General features: G+C 46.4%; 1 protein-coding gene and 1 pseudogene across 1 annotated transcript in view; one reads left to right on the top strand and one right to left on the bottom strand.

Annotated features, from left to right (window-relative positions):
• The window catches only part of Ctnnbl1 (catenin beta like 1), a 158,813-nt gene that overhangs the window by 55,045 nt on the left and 78,727 nt on the right, over positions 1–25,041 (bottom strand). The window contains exons 8-10 of the mRNA XM_051143681.1: positions 23,133–23,205; positions 22,849–22,907; positions 21,314–21,462 (exon numbers count right to left, since the gene is read on the bottom strand). Coding sequence (XP_050999638.1) covers positions 21,314–21,462; positions 22,849–22,907; positions 23,133–23,205 — 281 coding nt within the window. The remainder of the gene's footprint in view (positions 1–21,313; positions 21,463–22,848; positions 22,908–23,132; positions 23,206–25,041) is intronic.
• LOC127188307 (60S ribosomal protein L10-like) lies at positions 9,377–10,016 on the top strand (annotated as a pseudogene).

The raw sequence follows: 25,041 nt of genomic DNA, 5'->3' as shown, positions 1-25,041 counted from the left end.
TGTATCCTAAGTGCATGTTACAAACAGGTAACTCCTTTCTAGCTTGGATGTCATTTATTTCACAGCATTGCTCCACTCCCCTGTCTGGAACGCCAGTTCAGTGCCCATGACATTAACTCTTGCTACTGACTTCCATGGCTGGAGCACCCTCTCCATCATCTTTAGGTTCGGTGTTAGCTGTGGGTGGTCTGCAGAGTCTGTTACCGATGGTTACAGAGTCCCCTTCTATTCGCCACTGATGTTATCTCCATCATGAAACTATGCTGGACTTTCAAGTGCCTTTTCTGCATCTTTGTATTCCTTTTCCCTCTTTCTTTCTTTTAAAGATTTATTTACTTATTACATATACAGTGCTCTGCCTGCATGTACACCTGCACACTAGAAGAGGGTACCAGATCACAATATAGATGGCTGTGAGCCACCATGTCGTTGCTGGGAATTGAACTCAGGACCTCTGGAGGAGCAGTCGGTGCTCTTGACCTCTGAGCCATCTCTCCAGCCTTTCCCCATTTCTTGGTGCCTTTCTTTTTCCCACAGTGAACATTTGATTTGTAAAATTAGAAATGTTAAACAAATTTTAGGAAAATACCAAACTAAACCAAACCAAACCAAAGGTGATATTACCCCGGAAACCAAAGGCCTCAAAGCCATCCTGTTAGTGGCTATTGCTTTTGCAGATTTCTCCAGGGAGTCTGACTGTGGCAAAACGCCAGAGACAACTTACAAGGAGGAAAGGTTTATTTTGGTTCCATGCTTCAGAGGTTTTTCTGAACCTCTCATGGACCCACACAGCACAGTATGTCACCATGGGGCTGTGGCAATGGGGCTGCTCACCTTATGGTGGCCAGGAAGCAGGTGGGGGTGGTGCTGAAAGGCCCTCTACGCTCTTCAAGGACACACCCTCAGTGGCCTGACTCCTTTCTATGAGACCCTAGCACATCATGGTTCCGTCATCTCCCGACAGCACGCAGGCTGGCAACCACACCTTCAGTAAACCGGGCTCTAGAGACCTTTTTCCTTCTTCCTTTCTTCTTTTTTTTTTTTTTTCTTTCTTTCTTTTTTTTTTTTTTTTTGAGACAGGGTTTCTCTGTGTAGCCTTGGCTGTCCTGGACTCACTTTGTAGACCAGGCTGGCTTTGAACTCACTGAGCTCAGCCTGCCTCTGCCTCCCTAGTGCTGGGATTAAAGGTGTGTGCCATGCGCCTGGCTTGGAGACTTTTAAGATCTAAAAGTAACAGAAGCATAACTCCTTCAAATCTTACATGATTTTCTTTAGCACCCTGAGAGGTACAGAGAAACAAATCACTTGGTTCTTACGGAGGAAGGCCACTGTAGAACTGAGGCAGGGGGACAGGAGGAAGGCCAGTGTAGAACTGACAGCGAATCAACTACCCAGTGCACAGTGTTTACTGAGCACTTGCTCAGCACTGTGGTAGACACAAAGACATGACTTCTGCTCCCAAAAGTGGAGTCCATCTGAGGAGACCAAAGGAATGTGAAGTTATCAGGAAAAGTGCCCCTGTGTTAGGTTCTCTACAATACCTGCGCGGACACCTTTCCTGTCAAAGATGAAAGATGTCACTGTTCCCTAAAGCTTACATTCTGCAGGAAGCCAGGGGACATGGAGGTGTTCAGAGAAAAGCAACAGGAAAAACCAGGGTATGCAACAACTATTCCCATCTCGATTCTCCTCACCACAGGTAATCAGTCAGCAGCTCCTTAGAGATGACCTTCAGCCCAGCTACTGAGCAGGGGGACAGGAGGAAGGCCACTGTAGAACTGAGGCAGGGGAACAGGAGGAAGGCCACTGTAAAACTGAGACAGAGGGACAGGAAGAAGGCCACCGTAAAACTGAGACAGAGGGACAGGAGGAAGGCCACTGAAGAACTGAGGCAGGGGGACAGGAGGAAGGCCACTGAAGAACTGAGGCAGGGGGACAGGAGGAAGGCCACTGAAGAACTGAGGCAGGGGGACAGGAGGAAGGCCACCGTAGAACTGAGACAGGGGGACAGGAGGAAGGCCACTGAAGAACTGAGGCAGGGGGAAAGGAGGAAGGCCACCGTAGAACTGAGGCAGGGGGACAGGAGGAAGGCCACTGAAGAACTGAGGCAGGGGGACAGGAGGAAGGCCACTGAAGAACTGAGGCAGGGGGACAGGAGGAAGGCCACTGAAGAACTGAGGCAGGGGGAAAGGAGGAAGGCCACTGAAGAACTGAGGCAGGGGGAAAGGAGGAAGGCCACTGAAGAACTGAGGCAGAGGGACAGGAGGAAGGCCACTGAAGAACTGAGGCAGGGGGACAGGAGGAAGGCCACTGAAGAACTGAGGCAGGGGGACAGGAGGAAGGCCACCGTAGAACTGAGGCAGGGGGCCAGGAGGAAGACCACTGTAGAACTGAGGCCTGTTCAGACACTGCTCTGGCTATTGGAAACCAGAGGTTTATTGTTCTTAAGAGATTTGAGGAAAGGAGAGTAAAAATATTTTTAAATGCCTGAAGCAACGGGAATTACGTTCAACATGTTAAGAGGAAGAAAACACAAACAAAACAATGACAACAAAACAAAACTTCCCCCCCAACAAAACAAACCAAAAAGAGAAAGAAAACAGCAGCTTCATCTGGGAGAAGCCAGTGAGGGCATCAGACAGCCGTGGATGCCTGTCAGCAAAGGGGTGAGCAGCTGCCCTGGTAGCTGCTCTGAGGAACACAAGGTGGGCATACCAGGCCCTCCTGCTGTGATGCTGGTACCCACAGTCCCACCCACAGTTACTGAGAAGGTAAACACTAAAAAGGGCACATTTTAGAAGGCGGTGCATAAGCCGTGAGATGAGCAGGCTGGGGTGGCAGATCTTGTGGGCTGGAAGGACAGTTCAAAGACTATGACAGTAGCGTAAATAGGAAACAGAGAGAGGCCTGACTGCAGCAGGGCAGTGGGAAGGCCTACTTAAGAGAAATATAAAATTATAAACATCAGGAGGACGCAAACAGGGTTTGACATCCACTGGGAAGAACTTCCTGCCTCAAGATGAAATTCCAGCAGGAGGCTACACAAATAACATACTACTCCTTCTTGCTGCAGTTAGACTTCTGCGCTCTGCGTTACAGGCTGGGATTCACAGAGGTTACGGCCAGGGTACATAATCATGCGGGCAGAAATTAGGAGACAGAGCTACAGATGCGCACTGTTTAGCCAGGAGAAGGCATCCTGACTGCTGACCAGGGCACCTTCAGCTTCTGTTGAGCAATACACTGAGACCATTTCACAAATGACACGGGACTGCCTGAAATACTGAAGGCAAAGGAGCTGGCTGAGCCGAGGCCCCCTTTTTTCCCCTGCCTAAGCAAATTCAAGAAACAAAAGACTTTAAAAGCAAAGCCCTTTGTTGGGTAGGCAGCGCGGCAGTGCAGGACACGTTTAGAGGGGGCAGTAATTGCGTATTGATCACCATTTAGGCAAGCTGCATGGAGGTGAACTTTGGAATATTCATTGGGCTCAAGTTCAGGCTTTTAGCAATCAATAGCTGTTTGGCCTGACTTTCTTGGGTTGGCTTTATTTGAAATATTTATTCTACTGGAGGACAAGTAGTTTATCTTAGTCTTGTCTGGGTTCATCGGGTTGTCGATCATGCCAGGACCAATGTGAAGACCGGCCCCCTCAAGCTGGGTGCCTCTGGCCAATGGCTGGGGTCGTCTGCTGCCTATCTGCACGTGTGTGCCTCGGATGCTGAAGCAGTGTCTCCAGTTTGTAGTTTTAATGAGCTTGTTCTTTATCACACCCAAACACTTCATAGTGAACACAGATTCAGAGTATTATTTTCTTTGCTCATTTTCTCTTTCCTCAAATATTTATGAGACACCTAACAGGTGCCAGACATCTAGTGAAGAGCACAGAGGCAAAGCTCAGCTCGGGGCTTCTGGGGAGGTCGGTCTACACGGCCTGGAAACAAGTCGATGAGGGGTGAGGGTAGCCTGAGAAAGGTTGATCCTGCAGCCGGGAGGCCTGGCCAGGAAGGTGAAGCTGAAACTGCATCTCCCAGACAGGTAAAGAGTGAGCAGAAGGAAACAGAGCCTCGTGCAGGGGTAAGAGCAGGTGGACATCTGAGGAGGGGTGAGTGGGCTGCACCCCAGGGGAAGCCAGGCGACTGTGTGCCTTAGAAGGTTGAATTGCTCACATACAGGAGATAGAGAGGGGACAGGAGAGAGAGGGGACAGCGGAGGCAGAGAGCGGGGTGTGGAGGGTTAGACCAGAATGGTCTCTATAGGCTCACATATTTGAATGCTTAGTCAGCAGGGAGTGGCACTGTTTGAAAGGATTAGAAGGAGTAGGAGGTGTGGCCTTGTTGGAGGAAGTGTGTCAGTAGAGGTGGGCTTTGAGCTTTCAAAAGGCCATGTCAGGCCCAGGCTCACCTTCTCCTGGCCTGCAGAGATCAGGATACCATGAGTGCTGCCATGCTGTCATTCTCCTCGCCATGATGAGAAGGGACTAAACCTCCAAAACTGTAAATACTCCTCCATGAATTTATTTTATGGTCTTGGTGTCTCTTTAAAGAAATAGACAGTAGGCACAAAGAAAAAGGCACAGGGCAGATAAGCAGAAGGCAGGGATGAAAGGCACCAAGAGTTTTGCTTAAATCCAAGGCCACTCTGGGACAGGACAGTGATGTTCAGCTAGGACTTAATTGCATTTAAAATTCAGGAATCAGGGGAAATGTGAGAGAATCATGAAACTGATAGGCTATGAGTGAATCTCCTACGCAAGACGACCCTGAGGTAGTCTTTTTAAAGGTAGAGAAGAACAGTAGAACCCAGAAGGAAATGATCTGAGGACAAGCTAAGGAAGTAAAGTCCTTTCTCCAGAACTCTGGCTAGCTGGGATGAATTAAAGAGGTAACTGGGACTCTTTAAACTATGAAGCTGGTAACCGTGAGCTGATCCTGGCAAGAAATCTGGCTATCCGGGCAAGATCACTTCTGTTTGCTTTGGAATGCACATGACCAAAGTTCATTTCCTATAGAGCTCCCCAAACAGAAGACCATTTCGTGGGACAGAGCATTTGGCATTAATTAGATAGCCAGATCAAGACGCCTTTATAACTATAACAAAATGCCTAATGCAAGAATTAACTTCTAGGAAAAAGGTTTATTTAGTTCATGATTTTAGAGGTTCCAGCTCACTGCTTTGGGCTTCTTGTGGGGGCACCAGAGGGCAAAAGGTAAGAATATATAACTGCCTAAGTCCAGGGAGGCAGGAGGAAGAAGCTAGAAAGCCACACTCACTTTCAATAAACTAAGATCTTCCCATTAGACCCCACCATCTCTAATTAGCAGCACCCTGATGACCAAATCCATCACCACTGGGGGACACTCATCCAGATCATTATCCATGACCAGGGTGGTTTCAGGATATCAACACAATGTCCTTAAACACCGTCCGTAGTCAATTCACATGAGTTCGTACAGAACTGCTAAAACACATTTCTTCCCACTAGAGCCTAGGGACGGTCATGTGACTCTCTATAGCCAATAAGATATGGGTATGCCATATGCATCTTCAGGGGAGAAACTGAAAGATGTACTGTATCTCTCAGGCTTTCCCCTTTTACCTAGTGAACGGCACCTTGTGAACAGTGTGTCCCATTAAGCTTTGCCTCTTCCGCCAAAGATCCTGAATAAGGCAGACAGCAGAACTCTCAGGAGCCGGCCGCAGAGTGCCCTCTGCCCTGTACGCTGTCATGCACAGATTGCCACCCACCGTCATGTACACACACACAGTAGTAATATATTCAAAGAATGAAAAGACAAAGGAGAAGATCAACGGAAAAAGGACGATGCCTGATATCATCCTGGGCCCCTTCATGCACGTGCGCATGTGTCACACATGCTAACACCGACACCACCACCACCGTATACCACACCACATGCACATAAGTAAGGGGGGGTGAGGGTCTGTTCTGAGGGTGTTATATTATGGGATAGCTCAATGTTAGACTGCTAGCTCAACAGGCACAGGGTCTTGAGTTCAGGCCTCAGTACCACCAATATGTAAATAAGCAAACCAACGAAACTAACAAAGAGATGCAGATGACAAGGGAAAAGCCACAATACTTGAAACTCAATAAATACCCCCATAAAATAGCACCTAAAATGCCCCATGACAGAATCAGGAGATAAGGACATTAGAACAGCTCTTATCATGACATAGCGATAATGCAAACGGGAGAGCACCAACAGCGTCTTGTACTAACCAAAACTAATTCGAATAACTAGAGGGAAATGCAGTATCTGATAGACGGCAGCAGGGGGTGGCTGAAGCTGCACACTGCAGAAGAAGCTTGACCAGAGCAGCTCAAGAACTCAGGGTGTGATATAGGAAGAAACACATGGGCGTGAGCATCACTGAAAAATGATACTGGACAACCGTGAACAGTGGATGCACATGTAGTTACGTTTTTAATACTCAACTGTATGACTTTATTATTACACTTTATTATTTTATGATTATAAAACATAATCATAATCACGCATGTGGAATTATAAGCCCCTTGAAAGGCAGACGGGGGAGCAGCATTGTTTGTTTTTTTTTAAACTCTCATGGTCAAAATAATTATCTTCTTTGTTTGAAGGTACTGTCTCACTACTTACTACCCAACCTCAAAGTCATGATCCTCCTGCCTTGGTCACGAAGAGCACAAGCAACAACAAATACGTAGATACAACACTGCTCCTCCAGACCCACACCCCAGGGTTGACCCTTGCACTGTAACAGAACAACATTGTCCCCTCTCCTCGCCTCTGTACATGCCTCTTGTGTGTCCTTCTCCAGCTGTGTCCCAGCCCCCAGTTTGAACAGACGTCCCCCGCTCAACCATAGGCCATGCCTGGCAGGTGGCCAGGTGGGCCGCCCATGGGTCTTCTTCGTTCCCCCTGTTCTCAGGGTTGACCCTAGCACTGAGACAGACACCCCCACCCCTAGCTTCCCCTTCCTCCAACCTCCAGCAGCAGCAGGCATTTCCTGGGAACACACCAACTAAGCAGGCCAGTGAAACAGGCAACACACGGCAGAATACTCTCTGAAAATCCAGAGAAGAAACAGAAACCAAGGAACAAAACCCCCACCCAACAAAGACAAAGCCAGAACTCAGCACCTAGACCCATAATCACCCCAAGCCAGATGCCTAACAGCCAAGCACTATGACTCCACCAGAGCCCAGCTGTCCTGCCACAGCAGGCCCTGAATATTCCAGCAGAGCTGAAGCACAAGAAAAAGACCCCAAAAAACAACATTATGACGATGATAGAGGTCTTTAAAGAAGAAGTGAATAAATCCAGGAAAACACAAACAAACAGCTGAAAGAAAAGAATAAAACCATTCAAGGCCTAAAAATGGAACTAGAAGCAATGAAGAAAATACAAACAGAGAAAATGACAGAAATGAAAACATGTAGGAATGTGAACAGGGGCTATGGCAGCAAGCTTCACTAACAGAATATGAGAATCTGAGGACTTGAAGATGCGATAGAAGAAGAAATGGGTACATAGATTAAAAATCTAAAAAAATCCTGACATAAAACATCCAGGAAATCTGGGACATCATAAAAAGACTAATCCTAAGATCAGTAAGAATAGAAGGAGAAGAATCCAAGCTCAAAGGGTCAGAAAATACTCAACAAAATCACGGGGAGGCGGGGGGGGGGAATCTAACTTAAAGGATTTGCCTATAAAGGTACAGAACACCAAATAGATTGGACTGGAAAAGGAAGTCCCCTCACCACATAATAATCAAAACATCAAACATAAGAACAAAGAAAGACTATTAAAACCTGCAAGAGAAAAAAGACTAAGTAACATATAAAAGCAGACCTATTAGAATTACACCTGACTTCTCCACGGAGACTCTAATCTAGAAGGGCCTGGTCAGATGTCTTGCAGACTCTAAGAGAGCATGGATGCCAGCCCAGATTACCATACCCAGCAAAACCTTCAATCACTATAGTTGGAAAAATCAAGATACCATCTTCCACAACAAAGTCAAGTTTAGACAATATCTATCCACAAATCCAGCCCTACAGAGGTACTAGAAGGAAACTAAACCAAGGAGGTTAACTATGTCCATCAAAACACAGGAAATAAATATCGCACAGCAGGAAAACCAAAAGAAGGGAAACACACAGCAACACACACACACACACACACACACACACCCTCCACCCCCCAACAAAATAACAGGAATTAACAATCATTGGTCATTGATATCTCTCAATATCAACGGTCTCCATTTCCCAATAAAAAGACACAGGCTAACAGAATGGATGCACAAACAGAATCTACCCTTTGACTGCATACAAGAAAGGCATCTCAGTATCAAGGGTAGACAGACATCACCTCAGGGTAAAGGGTTGGAAAAAAAACTTTCCAAGCAAATGAACCTAAGAAGCAAGCTAATGTAGACATTGTAATATGTAACAAAATAGGCTACAAACCACAATTAATCAAAAGAGATGCGAAGGACAATGTTTACTCATCAAAGGACGTTTAAATTGTGTACCTAATCTTGATTCAACTTTGGTAAGCAATATCTAGTGAGAAAATTATTCATTTCTCTTAGAGTTTCCAATTTGGTGGTGTACAGATTTTTAAGTATGTTCTTATGAGCTTCTGGGTTTCCTCGGTGTCTGTTGTTATGTCTTCCTTTTGTTAATTTGGATATTCTCTCTCCTCTTTTAGTTAGTTTGGATAAGGGTTTATAGCATTTAAATTTATAGCATTTAAGATGACACTTCAATTCGTAATATCTATGCCCTAAACACAAAGGCACTCACATTTGTAAAGGAAACACTAGTACAGCTGGATTCACATACTGACCCTCACACACTGATAGTGGAAACTCACTATCCCATTCTCACCACAGGGCAGGGCACCCAGACAAAGACTAAATGGAGAAATGTTGGCACTAACAGACATTATAAAGCAAATGAACTTAACAGATATTAACAGTATTCCACCCAAACACAAGAATATACCTTCTGAGCACCTCATGGAACTTTCTCCAACATTAAGCATATATTCAGACTCAAGGCAAGTCTCAGTAGATACAAAAACACTGAAATACTCCTTTACCAGATCATCATGGATTAAAGCTGCATATCAACAACACAGAAACAACAGAAAGTCTATAAACTCATGGAATCGGAACACCTCTCCACTGAACGAAAAATGGGTCAAGACAGAAATAGACTTTCTAGAATTCAATGAAAATGAATACCCAAATTTATGGGACACAATGAAAGTGGTGCCAAGAACGTTTATAGCACTGACATAAAAAAAACCCCCAAACCAGTGATCTCATGCTCTTTTCCTCCAGTGCCACCGATCCTATTGTCATTATGGACCACAGCCCCGCCTGGTGTTACTGCTTATATGAACACGCTGTACCCAAAGTCTCCTTTTGCCAGGGTGTCCCTGATGCTAGAATCTGCATCTTTGACTTGAGACAGAAGAAGGCAAAAGTTGATGGACTCCCATTTTGTGGCCACATGGTGTCAGATGAATACGAACAACTCTATTCTGAAGCGCTGGAGGCTGCCTGCATTTGTGCCAACAAATACATCGTGAAGAGTTGTGCCAAGGATGGCGTTCATATTCGAGTGAGGCTCCACCCTTTCTGTGTCACCTGAGTCACCAAGATGTTGTCCTGTGCTGGGGCTGACAGGCTCTAGACAGGCATGTGTGGTGCCTTTGGGAAACCCCAGGGCACAGTGGCCAGGGCTCACATTGGCCAGGTCATTATGTCCATGCACGCCAAGCGGCAGAATAAGAGGCATGCGATTGAGGCTCTTTATAGAGCCAAGTTCAAGTTCCCTGGCCGCCAGAAGACCCACATCTCAGAGAAGTGGGGCTTCACCAAGTTTAATGCAGATGGATTTGAAGACATGGTTGCTGAGAAGTGGCTCATCCCTGATGGCTGTGGGGTCAAATATATCTCGTCATGGTCCCCTGGACCAGTGGAGAGCCCTGCATTCCTGAGGAGCTTCCACTGTGATGTTCTTCTGTACCCTAAAATCACGTTCAGTAATAAATCTCACATCAAGTTAAAAAAAAAAGTGATTTCATACTAGCAACTTAACAGCACACCTGAAAGCTCTAGAGCAGAAAGAAGTAAGCACACCCAAGAGGAGTGGATGGCAAGAAAGACTCAATTGGATGGCTGAACTCAATAAGATAGGAACAAAAGGAACAATACCAAAAGAATCAACGAAAGAATTGGTTCTTTGAGAAAGTCAATAAAACAGACAAAGTCTTATCCAAATTAACTTAGGGAGAGAGAAGATCCAAACTAATGAAAAGGGACATGACAACAGACATGGAAAAAACCCAGGGACTCCTAAGGACATACTTTAAAAACCTGTACTCCACCAAATGGGAAAATCTAAGAGAAATGGATACTTGTCTCAATAGATACTGCTTACCAAATTAAAACAAGATTATAGAAACAATTTAAACAGACCTATAACCCCTAATGAAATAGAAGCAGTCATTAAAAGTCTCCCAACCAAAACAAAAAACAAGACCCAGGCTCAGATGATTTTAGAGAAGAATTCTATCAGACTTTCTTTCTTTTTCTTTTTTAAAAGATTTATTTATTTATTTATTATGTATTCAGAGCTCTGCCGGCATGTATAGATGGTTGTGAGCCACCAAGTGGTTGCTGGGAATTGAACTAAGGACTTCTGGAAGAACAGTCAGTGCTCCTGACCTCTAAGTCATCTCTCCAGCCCACCTCTATCAGACTTTCAAAGAAGAGTTAACACCAATACTCCTCAAATTATTTCAAAAATGGAAACAGAAGAACATTGCCCAGTTCATTTTATGATGCCACAGTAACTCTGATAATCAAACTACATAAAGACTCAACAAAGACAGAGAATTACAGACCAATTTCCCTTATGAACATAGATGCAAAAATACTCAATAAAATACCTGCAAACCAAATCTAAGAACACATTAAAAAAACAAAAAAACCAAAAAAAAACTCACTCCATGATCAGGTAGGCTTCATCCCAGAGATACAGGATGGTCCAACATATGAAAATCAGTCAAAGCAATCAACCATATAAACAAACTGAAAGAAAGACCCCACATGCTTATCTCATTAGATGCTGAAAACCCCTGTGACAAATTCCAACACCCCTTCATGATAAAAGTCCTGGTGAGATTAAGGATACAAGGGGCACACCTAAACACAATAAAGGCAACTTACAGCAAGCCTATAGCCAACATCAAATTAAACGTAGAAAAACTCGAAAGCAATTCCACTAAAATCAGAAATAAGAGAAGGCTGTGGTCAAGATGTCTTATATGAGGGAAGAATCTATCCTCAATTTTAAAAATGTACATATATATGTATATATACATATATATTACATACACATATAGAATAGAAATATATTTAATAGAAAAAGACAACTTTTCTATTAAAAATCTATTAAAAAGATAACTGTGGTTTAAACAAAAAGAACACTCTGCAGTGGGATTTCCACCATATCCTGACATCAAATGTGTAACTGCAGCAGCAGGAAGGACAGAGAGAAGTGTTCCTGTGGGCTCGACAGCGCAGCTGGAGGGGCATTCGTGTGGGGGACCTCCTATTGTGGGAGAAGAGTCTTGTTGGGTTTTGAGGTTCATCCCTACACCCCCATTTAACCATAACCAAGTTCTTTCTCCAAATCTACTGGGGTGTGGCGGTGGGGGGCTAACTGGGGCTTCCACACATATGTTTGGTGTGAGAAGAGGGCAAGGCAGCAGACAGCACACAACTTATTCAAGGACAGACGGCAAAAGACCCTTGATGCTAACACTCAGACAAGGTTGTGGTGGTGATAGCACTAGGAGTCAAGTTTCAGGTCAAAGAGTAATCCTAGGTATAAAGAAAGTAATGTCTTAGTAATAAAAGGGCCAGTTACACAAAAGAGCATATCATCTGAAATGTTTTTAACTTTTTGTTCATTTGTTTTTGGGGACAAAGCTTTTCTGTGTAGCCCTGGTTGTCCTGGAATCCGCTCTGTAGACCAGGCTGGCCTCAGAATCCAAATTCAGAGATCCATCTGCCTCTGCTTTGCAAGTGCTGGGATTAAGGGTGGACGTTATCACACCTGAAGTAATCCTTAATGTTTAAGCACCTAAAATAACTTCAAAACGCAGGACCCAAAAGTGTACAGCAGTGAAAGTACAAAGGGCAACACCCACGAGACCTGCAAGCAACATGACACCAACTGTCCCCACCTGCCACAGCAAAGCACCCTGCCCCAGGCAGCAGAAGGCTCTTCAGACACACGGCGGACGAGGACTTGGCAGCATGACTGATCTGGACCCCACAAGGCTTTATAAATCCAGAAGGCTCTAGGTCACACAGTGTCCCTTCCCAAACCACAGCGTGATTGAAGCAGAAGTGAGGGCAGACAGTTGGAAAAGCACCAAATATTTGGGAACTTAACAACACATTTCTAAGCACTTCATGAAAAATGAAATCAAAATAGCATTTTGGATGAAATAAAAGTGAAAACACATTACAACAAGAGTGCATATGGCTGCCCTGATGTGTAGTTAGAGGAGAGTACAGCAGTGTACACATTAGAAAAATAACACAGCCCTCAAATGAGCAACCTCACATTTGCACCCTGAAAAGCCATGAAAAGAGCAGAGAAGTAGTCCTCCCAAGGTTACCGAAAGAAGAAAAGACCAGAACAGAAAGCTCCAAAACAAAAACAGAAAAAGGGTCGGGAAAAATTGTTAAACAAAAGCTGGTTCTTCGAGATCATTAAAATTGATAACACCAGCCGCACTGATCAGAAGAAAAAACAAAACAGAAAACCAAAAGCACAAGTTCTCAGACTGAGGAGTAAGCAAGCCTGTCACGACCAAGTATACAGACTCCAAGGAGGAGAGAGGGAAGACTTAACACACAACGGGTTTGTCAACAGACAAAAGCGGTGAATTCCTTGAACGACACAGGCTATTTAATTTACGCGGACAAAAACAGGTCACTGGAAGAGATAAATCACCATCAGAATTAAAATGTTTTCAGAGACTACTGTGGAAATGAAAAAGCAGAGCATAGGACAAAATACAATGCCGAAGCCACACGCCTGACAGGAGCCCATATTGATGATGGATAAGGACTGCTAGAGTTGTCATAACTGTTACAGCTTCCTACCACCAAACGGGCAAAGGATTTGAAGAGACCTGACCAGCAGAGACATGTGGAGATCAAACCATGCATTCAGACACCCAACACTGCTAGTCTTAGGAAAAGCAAATTCCAATTGTATGAAACATCCCGCACCACACACACCGTGTACACACTAGCACAGCTCCACTGAGAAGTTGACTAAGACGCCAAAGAGAAAGCAGGGCTCCTGGAGCTTGCACCCCGCCATGGGATTCAAAACGGCATCATTTTGCAAGCCGTCCGACAGCACCTTAAAAACCAAAGTACGCACCAGTTACATGACGGAAGCACTCAACTTCCCAGTATTGACCCAAGAGCAATGAGGGATATGCATGCCTGAAGCTTGCGTGTAATGTTCATTTCAGCCTCACTCCTAAGGCCTAAAGACTAGATACAAATGTACATCAGTAAGTGAGTCAACAACCTGTGGCTTATTCACATGATAAAATACTATTTGGTGGTGAAAAAGGATTAAACTACTGATACTTAGCAAGGATAAATCTCCAAACATTTATATTAGGTGCAATTGGTCAGCTGAGCGACCACTCTGCAGCAAAGGCACATACTGCATTACTCCATTTAAATTGAATTCTATAAAATGAAATCTAATAAATAATGGCCAGAGAGCAAATCGATTGTTACCTAGAAACAATGAGTCAGAGAGGAGGATTTATGGAGTGAAAGTGTACAGGGAGACACATGGGTGTGATAAAGACAGTTGCCATTATGCTGGTGGCAAGGGTGTGAAGGGCGGGTCTACGCATAGCAGTACTCATCAAATAGACACCGCAAATATGCGCCATCTACCCTGGACTGAAGAAGAGCTATCAAGTCAGACCGAAGGGCTTGGACAGGTCTGCCACCACTTCCTGTCAGCTAACCTGCTTTTACCATAGCACTCTCCGGTTATGAAGTGGTACCGTCAGCCTGCAGGGCTCGGGGAAAGATTGCTTTGTGCCAGTGAAGCATTTGTCTGGCTCCCAGAGAACAGGTGCAAACTGCTGGGATCCATCTAGGGCAGAACAGCGCTATTTGGCCTGTGGGAAAGGATGAACAAGTCGGCTGTGTGTATGTACAGCGTCTTCAGCCCGCGGCGGCAGCTGCCTCCAGACCTGCACGCATCTTCTGCCTGATCCTGAGAGACGGATCTTCTGCCTGATCCTGAGAGACTGGAGCTTAGTGGAGGCGCTAGCTTTTAAAACATGTGAAGGACAAGACTGAAAGCACAAAGTGGTCCAGATCTGCACATGCTCATCAAGAAGAAAACCATTGGAGAGCAGGGAAAAGACCAGGATCAAACCTGCAGGAGCCCCAGGCTGCCCTCTCTACCCATGTACCTGGCCAGAAGCCCTGTTCAGAATGGGGCCCACCGAGCTCCACTCTGCAGATGGCATGTCATCACCCCCTCTGTCACATTCCTGAGTACGGTAAATCTTACTGAAAAATCTCAGAGCAAAAATTAAACAAACAAGGATTGGTGATTCCTGGACGGATGGTCTTCTTTTTACCTGCACGGTTAATAACCGAGATGGGCTTGCCTTGCTCCTGCTGCACAACCCAGGCTGCACTGAGCACATCTCTGGGGAGCATGGTGGTCGCTTTTCCTTCTAACTGGAACAGGGTTTACAACAAAAGTAATAACCCTCACGTCAACGTCTTCAAGGAAAGTGACAATGTAATTCTTCCTGTCCCACCGGCTTTGCAGTTCTTAAAGAGCACCGAGCTACTCACATACAAGGACACACTGGTAAAAAAGTGCCTGGGGGTGCTGCCAGGAAGGCTGTTTGGAGCACAGACTAAAATTAGCTCAGATCTATTGGAATCTTCTATTTGTAGCAACCCTCTCACTAGAGAGAGAAATCTGTGGGGACTAAGGAGGAAATGGCAGATCCGTCTCATTTAGGGCATCTGGGGCAGCTGCAGTCCCACCCTCTTTTCTTGCCACATTTTAAACTGCATATCATTCTGCGGACTAGCCCCTCTGAATTTGATCATCATCTCTTTTGTTTGTTTGTTTTTATGCCTTTTTTTTTTTTTTTTTTTTTTGTCCTGAAACTTGCTCTATAAACCAGGCTGCCCTTGAACTCAGGGTCTCTGACTCCCAAGGCATTTGCCACCACACCCAGCCTTGAATCTTAGTTTCCACTCAACCATCTCTGATGGTAAAAATACCAGTTGCCTTGTGCTCCTACCTTAATTACTCTGCTGTCCACCAAAGGCCACCCCACACCCTCTCTGCTCACCAAAGGCCACCCCACACCCTCTCTGCTCACCAAAGGGCCACCCCACACCCTCTCTGCTCACCAAAGGCCACCTCACCAAGGCCACCCCACACCTCTCTGCTCACCAAAGGCCACCCCACACCCTCTCTGCTCACCAAAGGCCACCCTACACCCTCTCTGCTCACCAAAGGCCACCCTCACACCCTCTCTGCTCACCAAGGCCACCCCACACCCTCTCTGCTCATCAAAGGCCACCCCACACCCTCTCTGCTCACCAAAGGCCACCCCACACCCTCTCTGCTCACCAAAGGCCACCTCACACCCTCTCTGCTCACCAAAGGCCACCTCACACCCTCTCTGCTCATCAAAGGCCACCCTACACCCTCTCTGCTCACCAAAGGCCACCTCACACCCTCTCTGCTCATCAAAGGCCACCCCACACCCTCTCTGCTCACCAAGGCCACCTCACACCCTCTTTGCTCATCAAAGGCCACCTCACACCCTCTCTGCTCACCAAAGGCCACCTCACACCCTCTCTGCTCACCAAAGGCCACCCCACACCCTCTCTGCTCATCAAAGGCCACCCTACACCCTCTCTGCTCACCAAAGGCCACCCCACACCCCTCTCTGCTCACCAAAGGGCCACCCCACACCCTCTCTGCTCATCAAAGGCCACCCCACACCCTCTCTGCTCATCAAAGGCCACCTCACACCCTCTCTGCTCACCAAAGGCCACCTCACACCCTCTCTGCTCATCAAAGGCCACCCTACACCCTCTCTGCTCACCAAGGCCACCTCACACCCTCTCTGCTCACCAAAGGCCACCTCACACCCTCTCTGCTCACCAAAGGCCACCTCACACCCTCTCTGCTCACCAAAGGCCACCCTACACCCCTCTCTGCTCACCAAAGGCCACCTCACACCCTCTCTGCTCATCAAAGGCCACCTCACACCCTCTCTGCTCACCAAGGCCACCCCACACCCTCTCTGCTCACCAAAGGCCACCCCACACCCTCTCTGCTCAACCAAAGGCCACCCCACACCCTCTCTGCTCACCAAAGGCCACCTCACGCCCTCTCTGCTCATCAAAGGCCACCCCACACCCTCTCTGCTCACCAAGGCCCACCCCACGCCCTCTCTGCTCACCAAAGGCCACCCCACACCCTCTCTGCTCACCAAGGCCACCCCACACCCTCTCTGCTCACCAAAGGCCACCCTACACCCTCTCTGCTCACCAAAGGCCACCTCACACCCTCTCTGCTCACCAAGGCCACCTCACACCCTCTTTGCTCATCAAAGGCCACCCCACACCCTCTCTGCTCACCAAAGGCCACCTCACACCCTCTCTGCTCATCAAAGGCCACCCACACCCTCTCTGCTCACCAAGGCCACCCCACACCGTCTCTGCTCACCAAGGCCACCTCACACCCCTCTCTGCTCACCAAAGGCCACCCCACCCCTCTCTGCTCATCAAAAGCCATCCTATATCCTCTGCAATTGCCCTAAATCCACACACCACAATGGAGGTCAGGCACAGCACATCTCCACATCAGAACCACTTCTCTCTCCCTGTCAGTGTCTAAGCACTGCCCAGAGCCTCTGCACCTTTTGCCTTACATCATTTTTGTGCTCTGCCAACAGCTATGGGAGCACATGGGAAACTGGTTTTCTTTCTTTCACTGTGGCTCCTAGAGGGTAAGATAGGATGGCTGCCTGCTGCGTCTATCACAGCATGAGACTCACTCTCCAATATGGCAACAATCTTCTTCTTTTCCAAGATGTCTTCATTTGTTCTTTGGCGGTGAGAGAATCACAAAACTCCCCCACACCCCCAACAATTGATTCTGTCAAGACTATGAAATCCAGACAGCACCAGAATGAGGAGGGAAAGTCACCTGAGCACTCAACTGGCCCCAGCTGGTAGGAAGATGAAGACAAAGGCCTGAGAGGTGAGCACGGGGTGGCGTAGGAGTGAGAGGCCAGTCCAGGTAATATGTGCTGAAGGCTGCCTTGAACCTGGAGCAGAAGGAGGCAGGGAATGCCACTCAAACCAGAGCCCGGGCAGGCTCAGGAGGATGAAGGAAGATAGCTGAAGAGTTCAAGGTCAGAAGAGGACAACACTGGAGCATGGGACCTGTGCTAGCTTTATGGGCATGGGCAGAGCCTGGAGCCGCCTTGCATCTAGGTCTCCCTGACTTTGAGCATCAGTATCATAAATACTGGGAAAACCAGGACTAAACCTCTCAGGTAAGGGGCTGAGTGCTCACTCCACAGTCTTTAAGCAACTCTCTCTCCTCCCTGTGGCCTGTCCGTGGGATGAGCTAGACATCCTGCGTCAACGGTTCTAAACAGCAAGAGCATCCTCAGATTTTCTGGCTCATGTGGAAAAGATGGACTGAAAGCCAATGGTATCTATTGTTGTACACAAGAAGATTAGGTCCCTGCTCTCCGAAGCTCACAGTCCAAGCTGGGTATGGTGGCGCACATCTTAAACCCCAGAGCTTGGGAGGCAGAAGCAGGCAGATGTCTGTGAGTTCCAGACCTGCCAGGGCTACAGAGTCGCAACAACAACAAGAACAAAGCCTTTAAGATTAGTTGGAGACTCAGACAAACATGTCGGCTAGCCACCATCCGCTGGTGTCTGACACAGCAAACAAAGGTTTCCAAATCTAGAATTTAAGAGGGTGGATAGAAGACCAGGTTGGAGAGGTGACATGGACAGAAGGCTGCATCACCAGGTTCAATCATAAACATCAAGGGTGTTATCGGAGGAAATCAAATTTTACAGCATCTAAAACAGTCTGGGTTAGAGCAGAAAAGTGTGTGTGTGTGTGTGTGTGTGTGTGTGTGTGTGTGTGTGTGTGTGTGAGAGAGAGTGAGAGAGCATGTGGGCATATTCATGTGCATAAATAACTACCTCACTGGTGGTCCTTGATTATCTATAACCAGAAACTTAAAACTTTCTTAGGCATGTGTGAACAACTGCCAACTAGGTCATATTTGTTATTCAATGTCTGCCTTTTTCCGTAGCTTTTAACTTTCTTTCTTTTTTTTTTTTTTTTTTTTTTATAATTTATTTTATTTTATGTGCATTGGTATGGGGACAAGGGTGTCAGATCCCTTGGAACCGGAATTACAGACAATTGTGAGCTGCCATGTGGGTGCTGGGAATTGAACCCGGGTCCTTTGGAAGAGCAGACAGTGCTCTTAACCACTGAGCCATCTCTCCAGCCCCGCTTTTAACTTTCTTAAAGGCAATAATTCTGTCCTGTTTTCCATACAGGCCTAGACCGTATAGTTAGCAGAGTAGCTGTCACAACACTGTACCTTATCAACGTGTTGGCGCTATAGAATGATCCAACTTTATAAAATTTGGTTCCCCCTAAATCCTCGAAAATTCAGCACTATTTCCCTTAGTTTTATAAAAACAAGTAAGTAAGTAAAGTCAGAGGCATAAATGTAAAGCAACTCAACAAGTGTCCAGAGCCTGGGGATGAGAGCCAGTGGGTGTCCCAAGTCCACATCACCTCAGCTGGAAAGCCCATCCTCCCTCCCTCCCGCCTACCCGCCCGCCGGCTTGCCTGCTCCCATGCAGTGCTTTCTCTGCAAAACAGGAAAGTCCAGGAGCCCAGAGACTGAAGGAATCAGAGCGAAAAGGCATACTTAGGGGCAATGAAACCACAGAAACTGCCCTGGCCTTCTACTGTTCAGCATCCTAGTTTTGAATGGGTGTTCTCTAGACGGAGAACAACTTAAAAATAATAGAGAAAAAATTCCTTCCCAGTCAAACTTTCCATTTGGGAGTCTGAAGGAGAAAAACAATGAGAAACAAAGAACGTGGAAAAGAGACGAAAGGAAATGCTGAGTCTGTGAATGCTGCTAATTAGTTCAAAAGATGGAATCACAGCAACTTTAGCACTGAAAGCTGAGAGGTGGATCTGAGAGGCGCAGGCTCTGGCTCCCAAGTCCTTCGGAGCTCTTTAATTAGCCTCCCAGAACCTCAGCATTCCGGTTTGAATAATCCATATTTCTGGTTATTTATTCAGTTCCCCACTGCTACACATTATGGAGCCATATGCTGCAGGAATTCATCACTTCATGTCTGCACTCAGCCATCCAGACCCTGCCAGTTCAGGCCTGTAAGCAGCTTGGGGGAAAGTCCCTGGAGAGTGCAGCTTTAAGGTTAGAACATCCCAAAAGACAAATTCTTTCCATGCTGTCTGCCGGGAAGATGGTGGTCATTTCAACAAAGGGTGGGCAATTAGCAGGGGAAGAGATGGACTCTCAAGAAAGGAGAGCCAGAGTCCACAAACAGTGAATGTCTCTGAGCAAGTTCCCATCGCTCTCTCGGCACTTTAAAAAACAATTTGCTTTTAAAAACAGTTTCTCAAAAGAAGATTTTTAATCAATCCAATGTCTAGGATACACTAGACGACAGCCACACCTTAGCCCATCACAAACCTTTGACAGAAAAGGAATTTTAGAAATACGTCGTACACTGCTGATCCCCAAATCATTTAAAACACAAAACTAGTCATGTGTAGTTTGTCATGATAGTGAAACACTGGAAACAACCTCAGTGTCAACAACAGAAGAGTAAGTATGTCCCCTGTGTCCTGCAAGTGGTTATTGCAGTCTCATGGAGATTATGTCACAGAATGACAAATGTCATGTTAAGTTAAAAACAAAACTATGAAACAGTGTGACAGGACTAAAATGTTAAAATCAAACAAACAAAACACCCACCAAGATGATGATGATGATAATACAAAGAGACAATATCCACCAAAAGATAGGTTATGCTTGGGTGGCAGAGTGGGCCATTTTAGCTTCAGGGAGGAGTCCTCCCTTGGTTATTTCTTTGTCAGCCTGACATTAAACAAAAACAGTATCTAATAATATTCTAATAGAACAGGCTGAATGTCTACAATCTAGATTACACTTAATACATATATGCTAAATTTGTAAGAGATTTTCAGAGACATGTCTGCTCAGAGCTGTGACTGAGTGTGATTAGAGGTTTCAAGATGGCCGACCCTGCCTCAGTTCCATGAATTCTTTAGTGGCTAGAAAATTCCAAATGTAGTTTGCAAGCACCACCCAGAGCCTCTCAGTTTCAAAACGCTGTCCCTTACTGGTACTCCACTCTGGTCACCTCCTCAGCAACTCTATTTTCCTTTCCAGACACATTCCTCAATAAAAGTCATCAAAACAAGCCATTGCCCCTTTTCATTTCCAAATTTAAGATTTTATAGAGTAACTGAGAAGTTGAAGCAGTGTTGTCTTTAAATAAAGCAAAAATAAAAAAGATATATTAAAGGAAGTACTAAATCCAAAGTTCTAGAACCATCATTCACTTTCTCATATTTCTTGTGCTTAGGTACACACCATATACAGAATTCATTACTGAATGAATAAATAGGAATATTTTGCTGTCAATGGTGGAAATATAAACAGAGAGGTCTATGGAAGATACAGAGAAAACTGAGCTAAGTTTAGAGACAAACAAACCTAAGTTTAGAATGTATCGATTAGCTTTCCCCAAAACCAACAAAACAGAAGGAACAAAGCACAGCCCTCAAGGTGGTGGCCACATTACCAACTGACTCCCAGCACACAGACAATACACGCCTTTATTTGCCACCCCTCATTTCAGAAAAGATCAGACACATTTAGACCACATTCCCAAATGAGCATCATTATGGATGAATCAGGAACCCGAGTGACTAAAGGACCACAGCTACCCATCCTAACCCAGGCTGCCAAGGAGAGGCAGACACAGGCCCCAGTGAGGAAAAGGACCACAGCTACCCATCCTAACCCAGGCTGGCAGGGAGAGGCAGACATAGGCGACAGGGAGAACTGGGACAGACCTGAGCATGAGGTTCATGAGCTGAAGGCCCTCTCCCTTCAGGAAGCGCTCTCGATTGGAGCTGAGCATGAGGCAGGAGCAGAGCGCATCGAACAGGTTCTCCATCATCTCCTGCTCCTCGGCTGTGCTGGGGTTGTGTCTTTTAAACACCTGCCAGGTAAGGAGAGTAGAAAGAGCCATCAAAAAGAACACTGTTGTATCCACCACCATCCTACAATTTCCAAAGCCTGTGTCTCATGAAAACCCCACCAAAGAAACAGAATGCTACAAATGAAGAAGCTCTTGTCAGTTTCCAGTTTAGAGACTTTGTTTTCTGACCTGTGGGCACTAAATAACTACATATTAGTTCACATAAAAACAGTAAACACTTAGCCAAGCACCAGGCCCACGAGTGACTGACAGCTTCAAGGAGGCAGATCAGCAAAACAAAACAGCACCCCTCAATCCTCTTCCACTGTGGAATGACAGGAACAGACAAATCCATGACGGACGCGCACAGTGAAAGAAACAGAGAGGGAACACCTCTGAAACCACAGTTCAGGCCCAAAACCAACTCCGGGCAGAGAACCCTGCATTCTTGATCCCGCACAGTCCAAGCTCACCAGCTCCCCTCCCCTTCTTAATGCACCCACAGCCCAGAGCAGCCACTCCCATCTCAATGTGAAGAGGTAACCTTCACAACATGGCTGCTGAACCCCCTCATTCAAGCAGGGGCTCAAAGTCCCAGGAAGGGATCTGGGCAGTTCTGCAAGCTAGGGCTAAGCAAGGGGTGGGAGAGCCTCGGAGCTGGGCAGACGGCCCCACAGGGCTGCAACCAGCGGCTGCTCAGGATGAGGCCTGGGTACCTCATGGGGACAGCAGACAGCAAACTACCACAAAGCTCGAATTTTAGGGTGGAGGCCAAGCCACTCGGTGGCTGGCACTGCAGGGAAGCTGTACGCAAACTGCCATCTCAGACACTCAACACTCTTCAGCCTGTATCCAAATGATCTATTTTCAGTGCTGTTTTGGAATACACAGATAAGGCTTGTTAGGAGAAATCTTGACGGCATTTCCAGAATGCCAGCAGGGTAACATTTCAACTGCATTTACATTCCTTTCATCCAGCAAATGGCAGTTTCCAGTTTCCAAGGCACTCCTTGCCTGCAGTGCCACAGCCATCCCTACTGTCCCCGTGACCACAAGCCCGCGGCGCCACTGTGGCAGAAATGGCTCTCCTTGAGCTCAGCTGGAGCCCAAATGAACAGACTCCCGTAGGGATGGACCAAAAGGGAAGGGGCTGCATGATGTTGGGAGCAAGGCAAACGAACACAATTGGTCCATCTTAGCCTAAAGACAGAGGAAAGCTCGCTGCCTCCCGGTTAGCAGTCAGAAGAGGCCGCACAGGTTCACAGTGACCCTTGACCAGAAAGAGCCAGTGACCGAGAGGAGGCAAACCCTGCACACCGCGTGGCCGCTCCTTCCCACTTTTTCCACCTCCCTCTTACAGCGGGCCATGGGCCTTCACAGCACACAGGAAGCTGAGGGATTACTCACGGATAACTGCTGAAGAAGCACATCGATTCCATCCAGCTCCCCCAGCAATTCCCTGTTTTCTAAAAGAAGGAAAATAGAGGAAGAAAAAGAAATGAAGCCAACTGTCAGATTTTACAGCCGTCTACCACTGATCCATCAGCAAACAAAATCAATACAGCTTGACAGAGTACAAAAGCTGCACAGAGAGCAAGCGGAGCAGCCAGGCGATGCCGAAGGCAAGCTCGTGGGCTATGAGGATCTGAGTGTGGCTCCCAGCCCGGCCCCATCTGCAGGAGGGAGCTCACCGTCATGGTCCTGCAGCAGGATGGCCAGCACTTCGCTGCAATACAGCTTGTTGGCATCGAAGGGCATCTTGGCCTGTGGGAAACAGAAGTGAGAAAGTCAGTGAGGCATCTTGCCCCCTTTCCAGGGCAAACTGTTCACCCACTAGAGACGAGGAGGGTAGAGGAAAGGCGGGTTAAGGGAGAACATCAGCCTGCTGTGCTCAGAGACCAGACACAGGTATTTCATGGTAAATGGCAAACAGACACGGTAGCCCTACCCAGTGCATGGTGTACCCTCCTCCATGGGGCCGACCTTGTGCTCATATTTTAAGTCCAGAGACTGTGTATGCCCAAGGCAAATAAAAGAAAGTTTTGAACTTATAAGATTAAAACATATGAAACTCTAATTTACAAGTCACAACCAGAAAAGGAGGCTGTAAATTAGCCGATACATGATCAGAGAAGTTGAAAAGAAAGCAAGCTCTTGCTCACATTAGCTAAAAATATTTATAACGAAGTAGCTCCTTTTGGAATTTTTTTAATGTTTAAAATTTAATTTGAAACCATAAACCTATCTGCTTGTAGGCCATAATCTGCCTACTATTTAAAAAGGAAACCACATTAAATATGCAAAAATGTGTTAATATTTTAATACCTAAATTACTACCCACAATTCTTTGCCTGCTGTGCTCTCTGCAGCCTGAAGACTCAGAGGGAACACGTCCACTGCAGAGACCATCTTTCATGGCCGTTCAGTTACTTCCGCTGCAAGACTCCAACATGGCACCATCGGCTGCACCCTTGGATAATGGTGCAAGCCTCACAGATGTTTTTATTTATGGGAGCCAGTTCTTTGAGATACAGGAACACAGACAACAACTTTAATCAGCACAAGCCCTGCTTTGTATCCAGGTTCTTGAAATGACAAATAATTTCTGTAGCTGCAGAGGACACGGCAAGTGTTCACACTGAAGGTAGCACTTCCATCACCTCGCGCCATTCACAGATCTGTTTGAACATTGATTTTGTACTTAGAGAGGAAGAGCGGCGGTGGCTAATCAAGCCAGCAGCCAGCGCCGGCTCGGCTTTCTGTGCACGTCTCTCTCCCTCATCAAGCCAACGTGCACCCCACAGGGCTTTAGGAGGGTGGCCGTGTCTGACCCATCTCGGGTTAAAAGACCCATAAGTACAAGGTCGACACATGCTGGCTCCACTATATGCTCCCCGGGCAAGCTGGAGTCTTATTTCAAGAAATCTGTAGAACAGCCGGAGCTTAAGTACAGTCCATGGTATATTTCACCTGAAGAGAGATGGTTTTATACACTCAAAACAGAGGTGGAAAGCCAAACAGTGGGCATGCGTCAGAATCAAGGCTTCTTCAAAAACATTAAGTCACTCAAATTACTTAAGCCCCCAGTGTTATGATTAGATTTTAAAAGCCAGGATATTTTGAAACAGGGTACCCTTAAGTGACGGAAGGCCAGTGACACTGGCTACCATGACAGTGGTCTTTCTGGGCTGCCACGCCTCTTGTCCTTTACTGACTTTCATAAACTTCTGCCTCCTAGTTAGTAGGGAGTCTTTTTCTTCCTTCTAATAACTATTGGGCACCTGCTATGTGTAAGATAGAGAATTAAACACCACAATAAACAGAGGTGAATTAGCTGACCCCTGTCAACCATTATGGAACTTTCTATACTACCTATGTACCACAAAGTCTTTGTTTCCAAAGAGAGCTGAGGTAAATGGGTCGGGGGATTGAATTCATCACAGGTTATGTTGAGATTTTCAGGGAAAAGCTGGTGACACTTGACAGCTGTGGAGTACTGCACACACTGCTCAAGGTCCCTCTCCTAATGACATCATAGCTTTGTAGAGCTAGGTTTGCTAGTGGCTATTATGAAGATCAGTGAGGATCAGATGAGGAAGG

The sequence above is a fragment of the Acomys russatus genome, chromosome 4, assembly GCF_903995435.1.
Source record: "Acomys russatus chromosome 4, mAcoRus1.1, whole genome shotgun sequence".
Lineage (NCBI taxonomy): Eukaryota > Metazoa > Chordata > Mammalia > Rodentia > Muridae > Acomys > Acomys russatus.
Note: the sequence above shows the minus strand (reverse complement) of the source record. Positions and strands in the feature narration are given on the sequence as shown.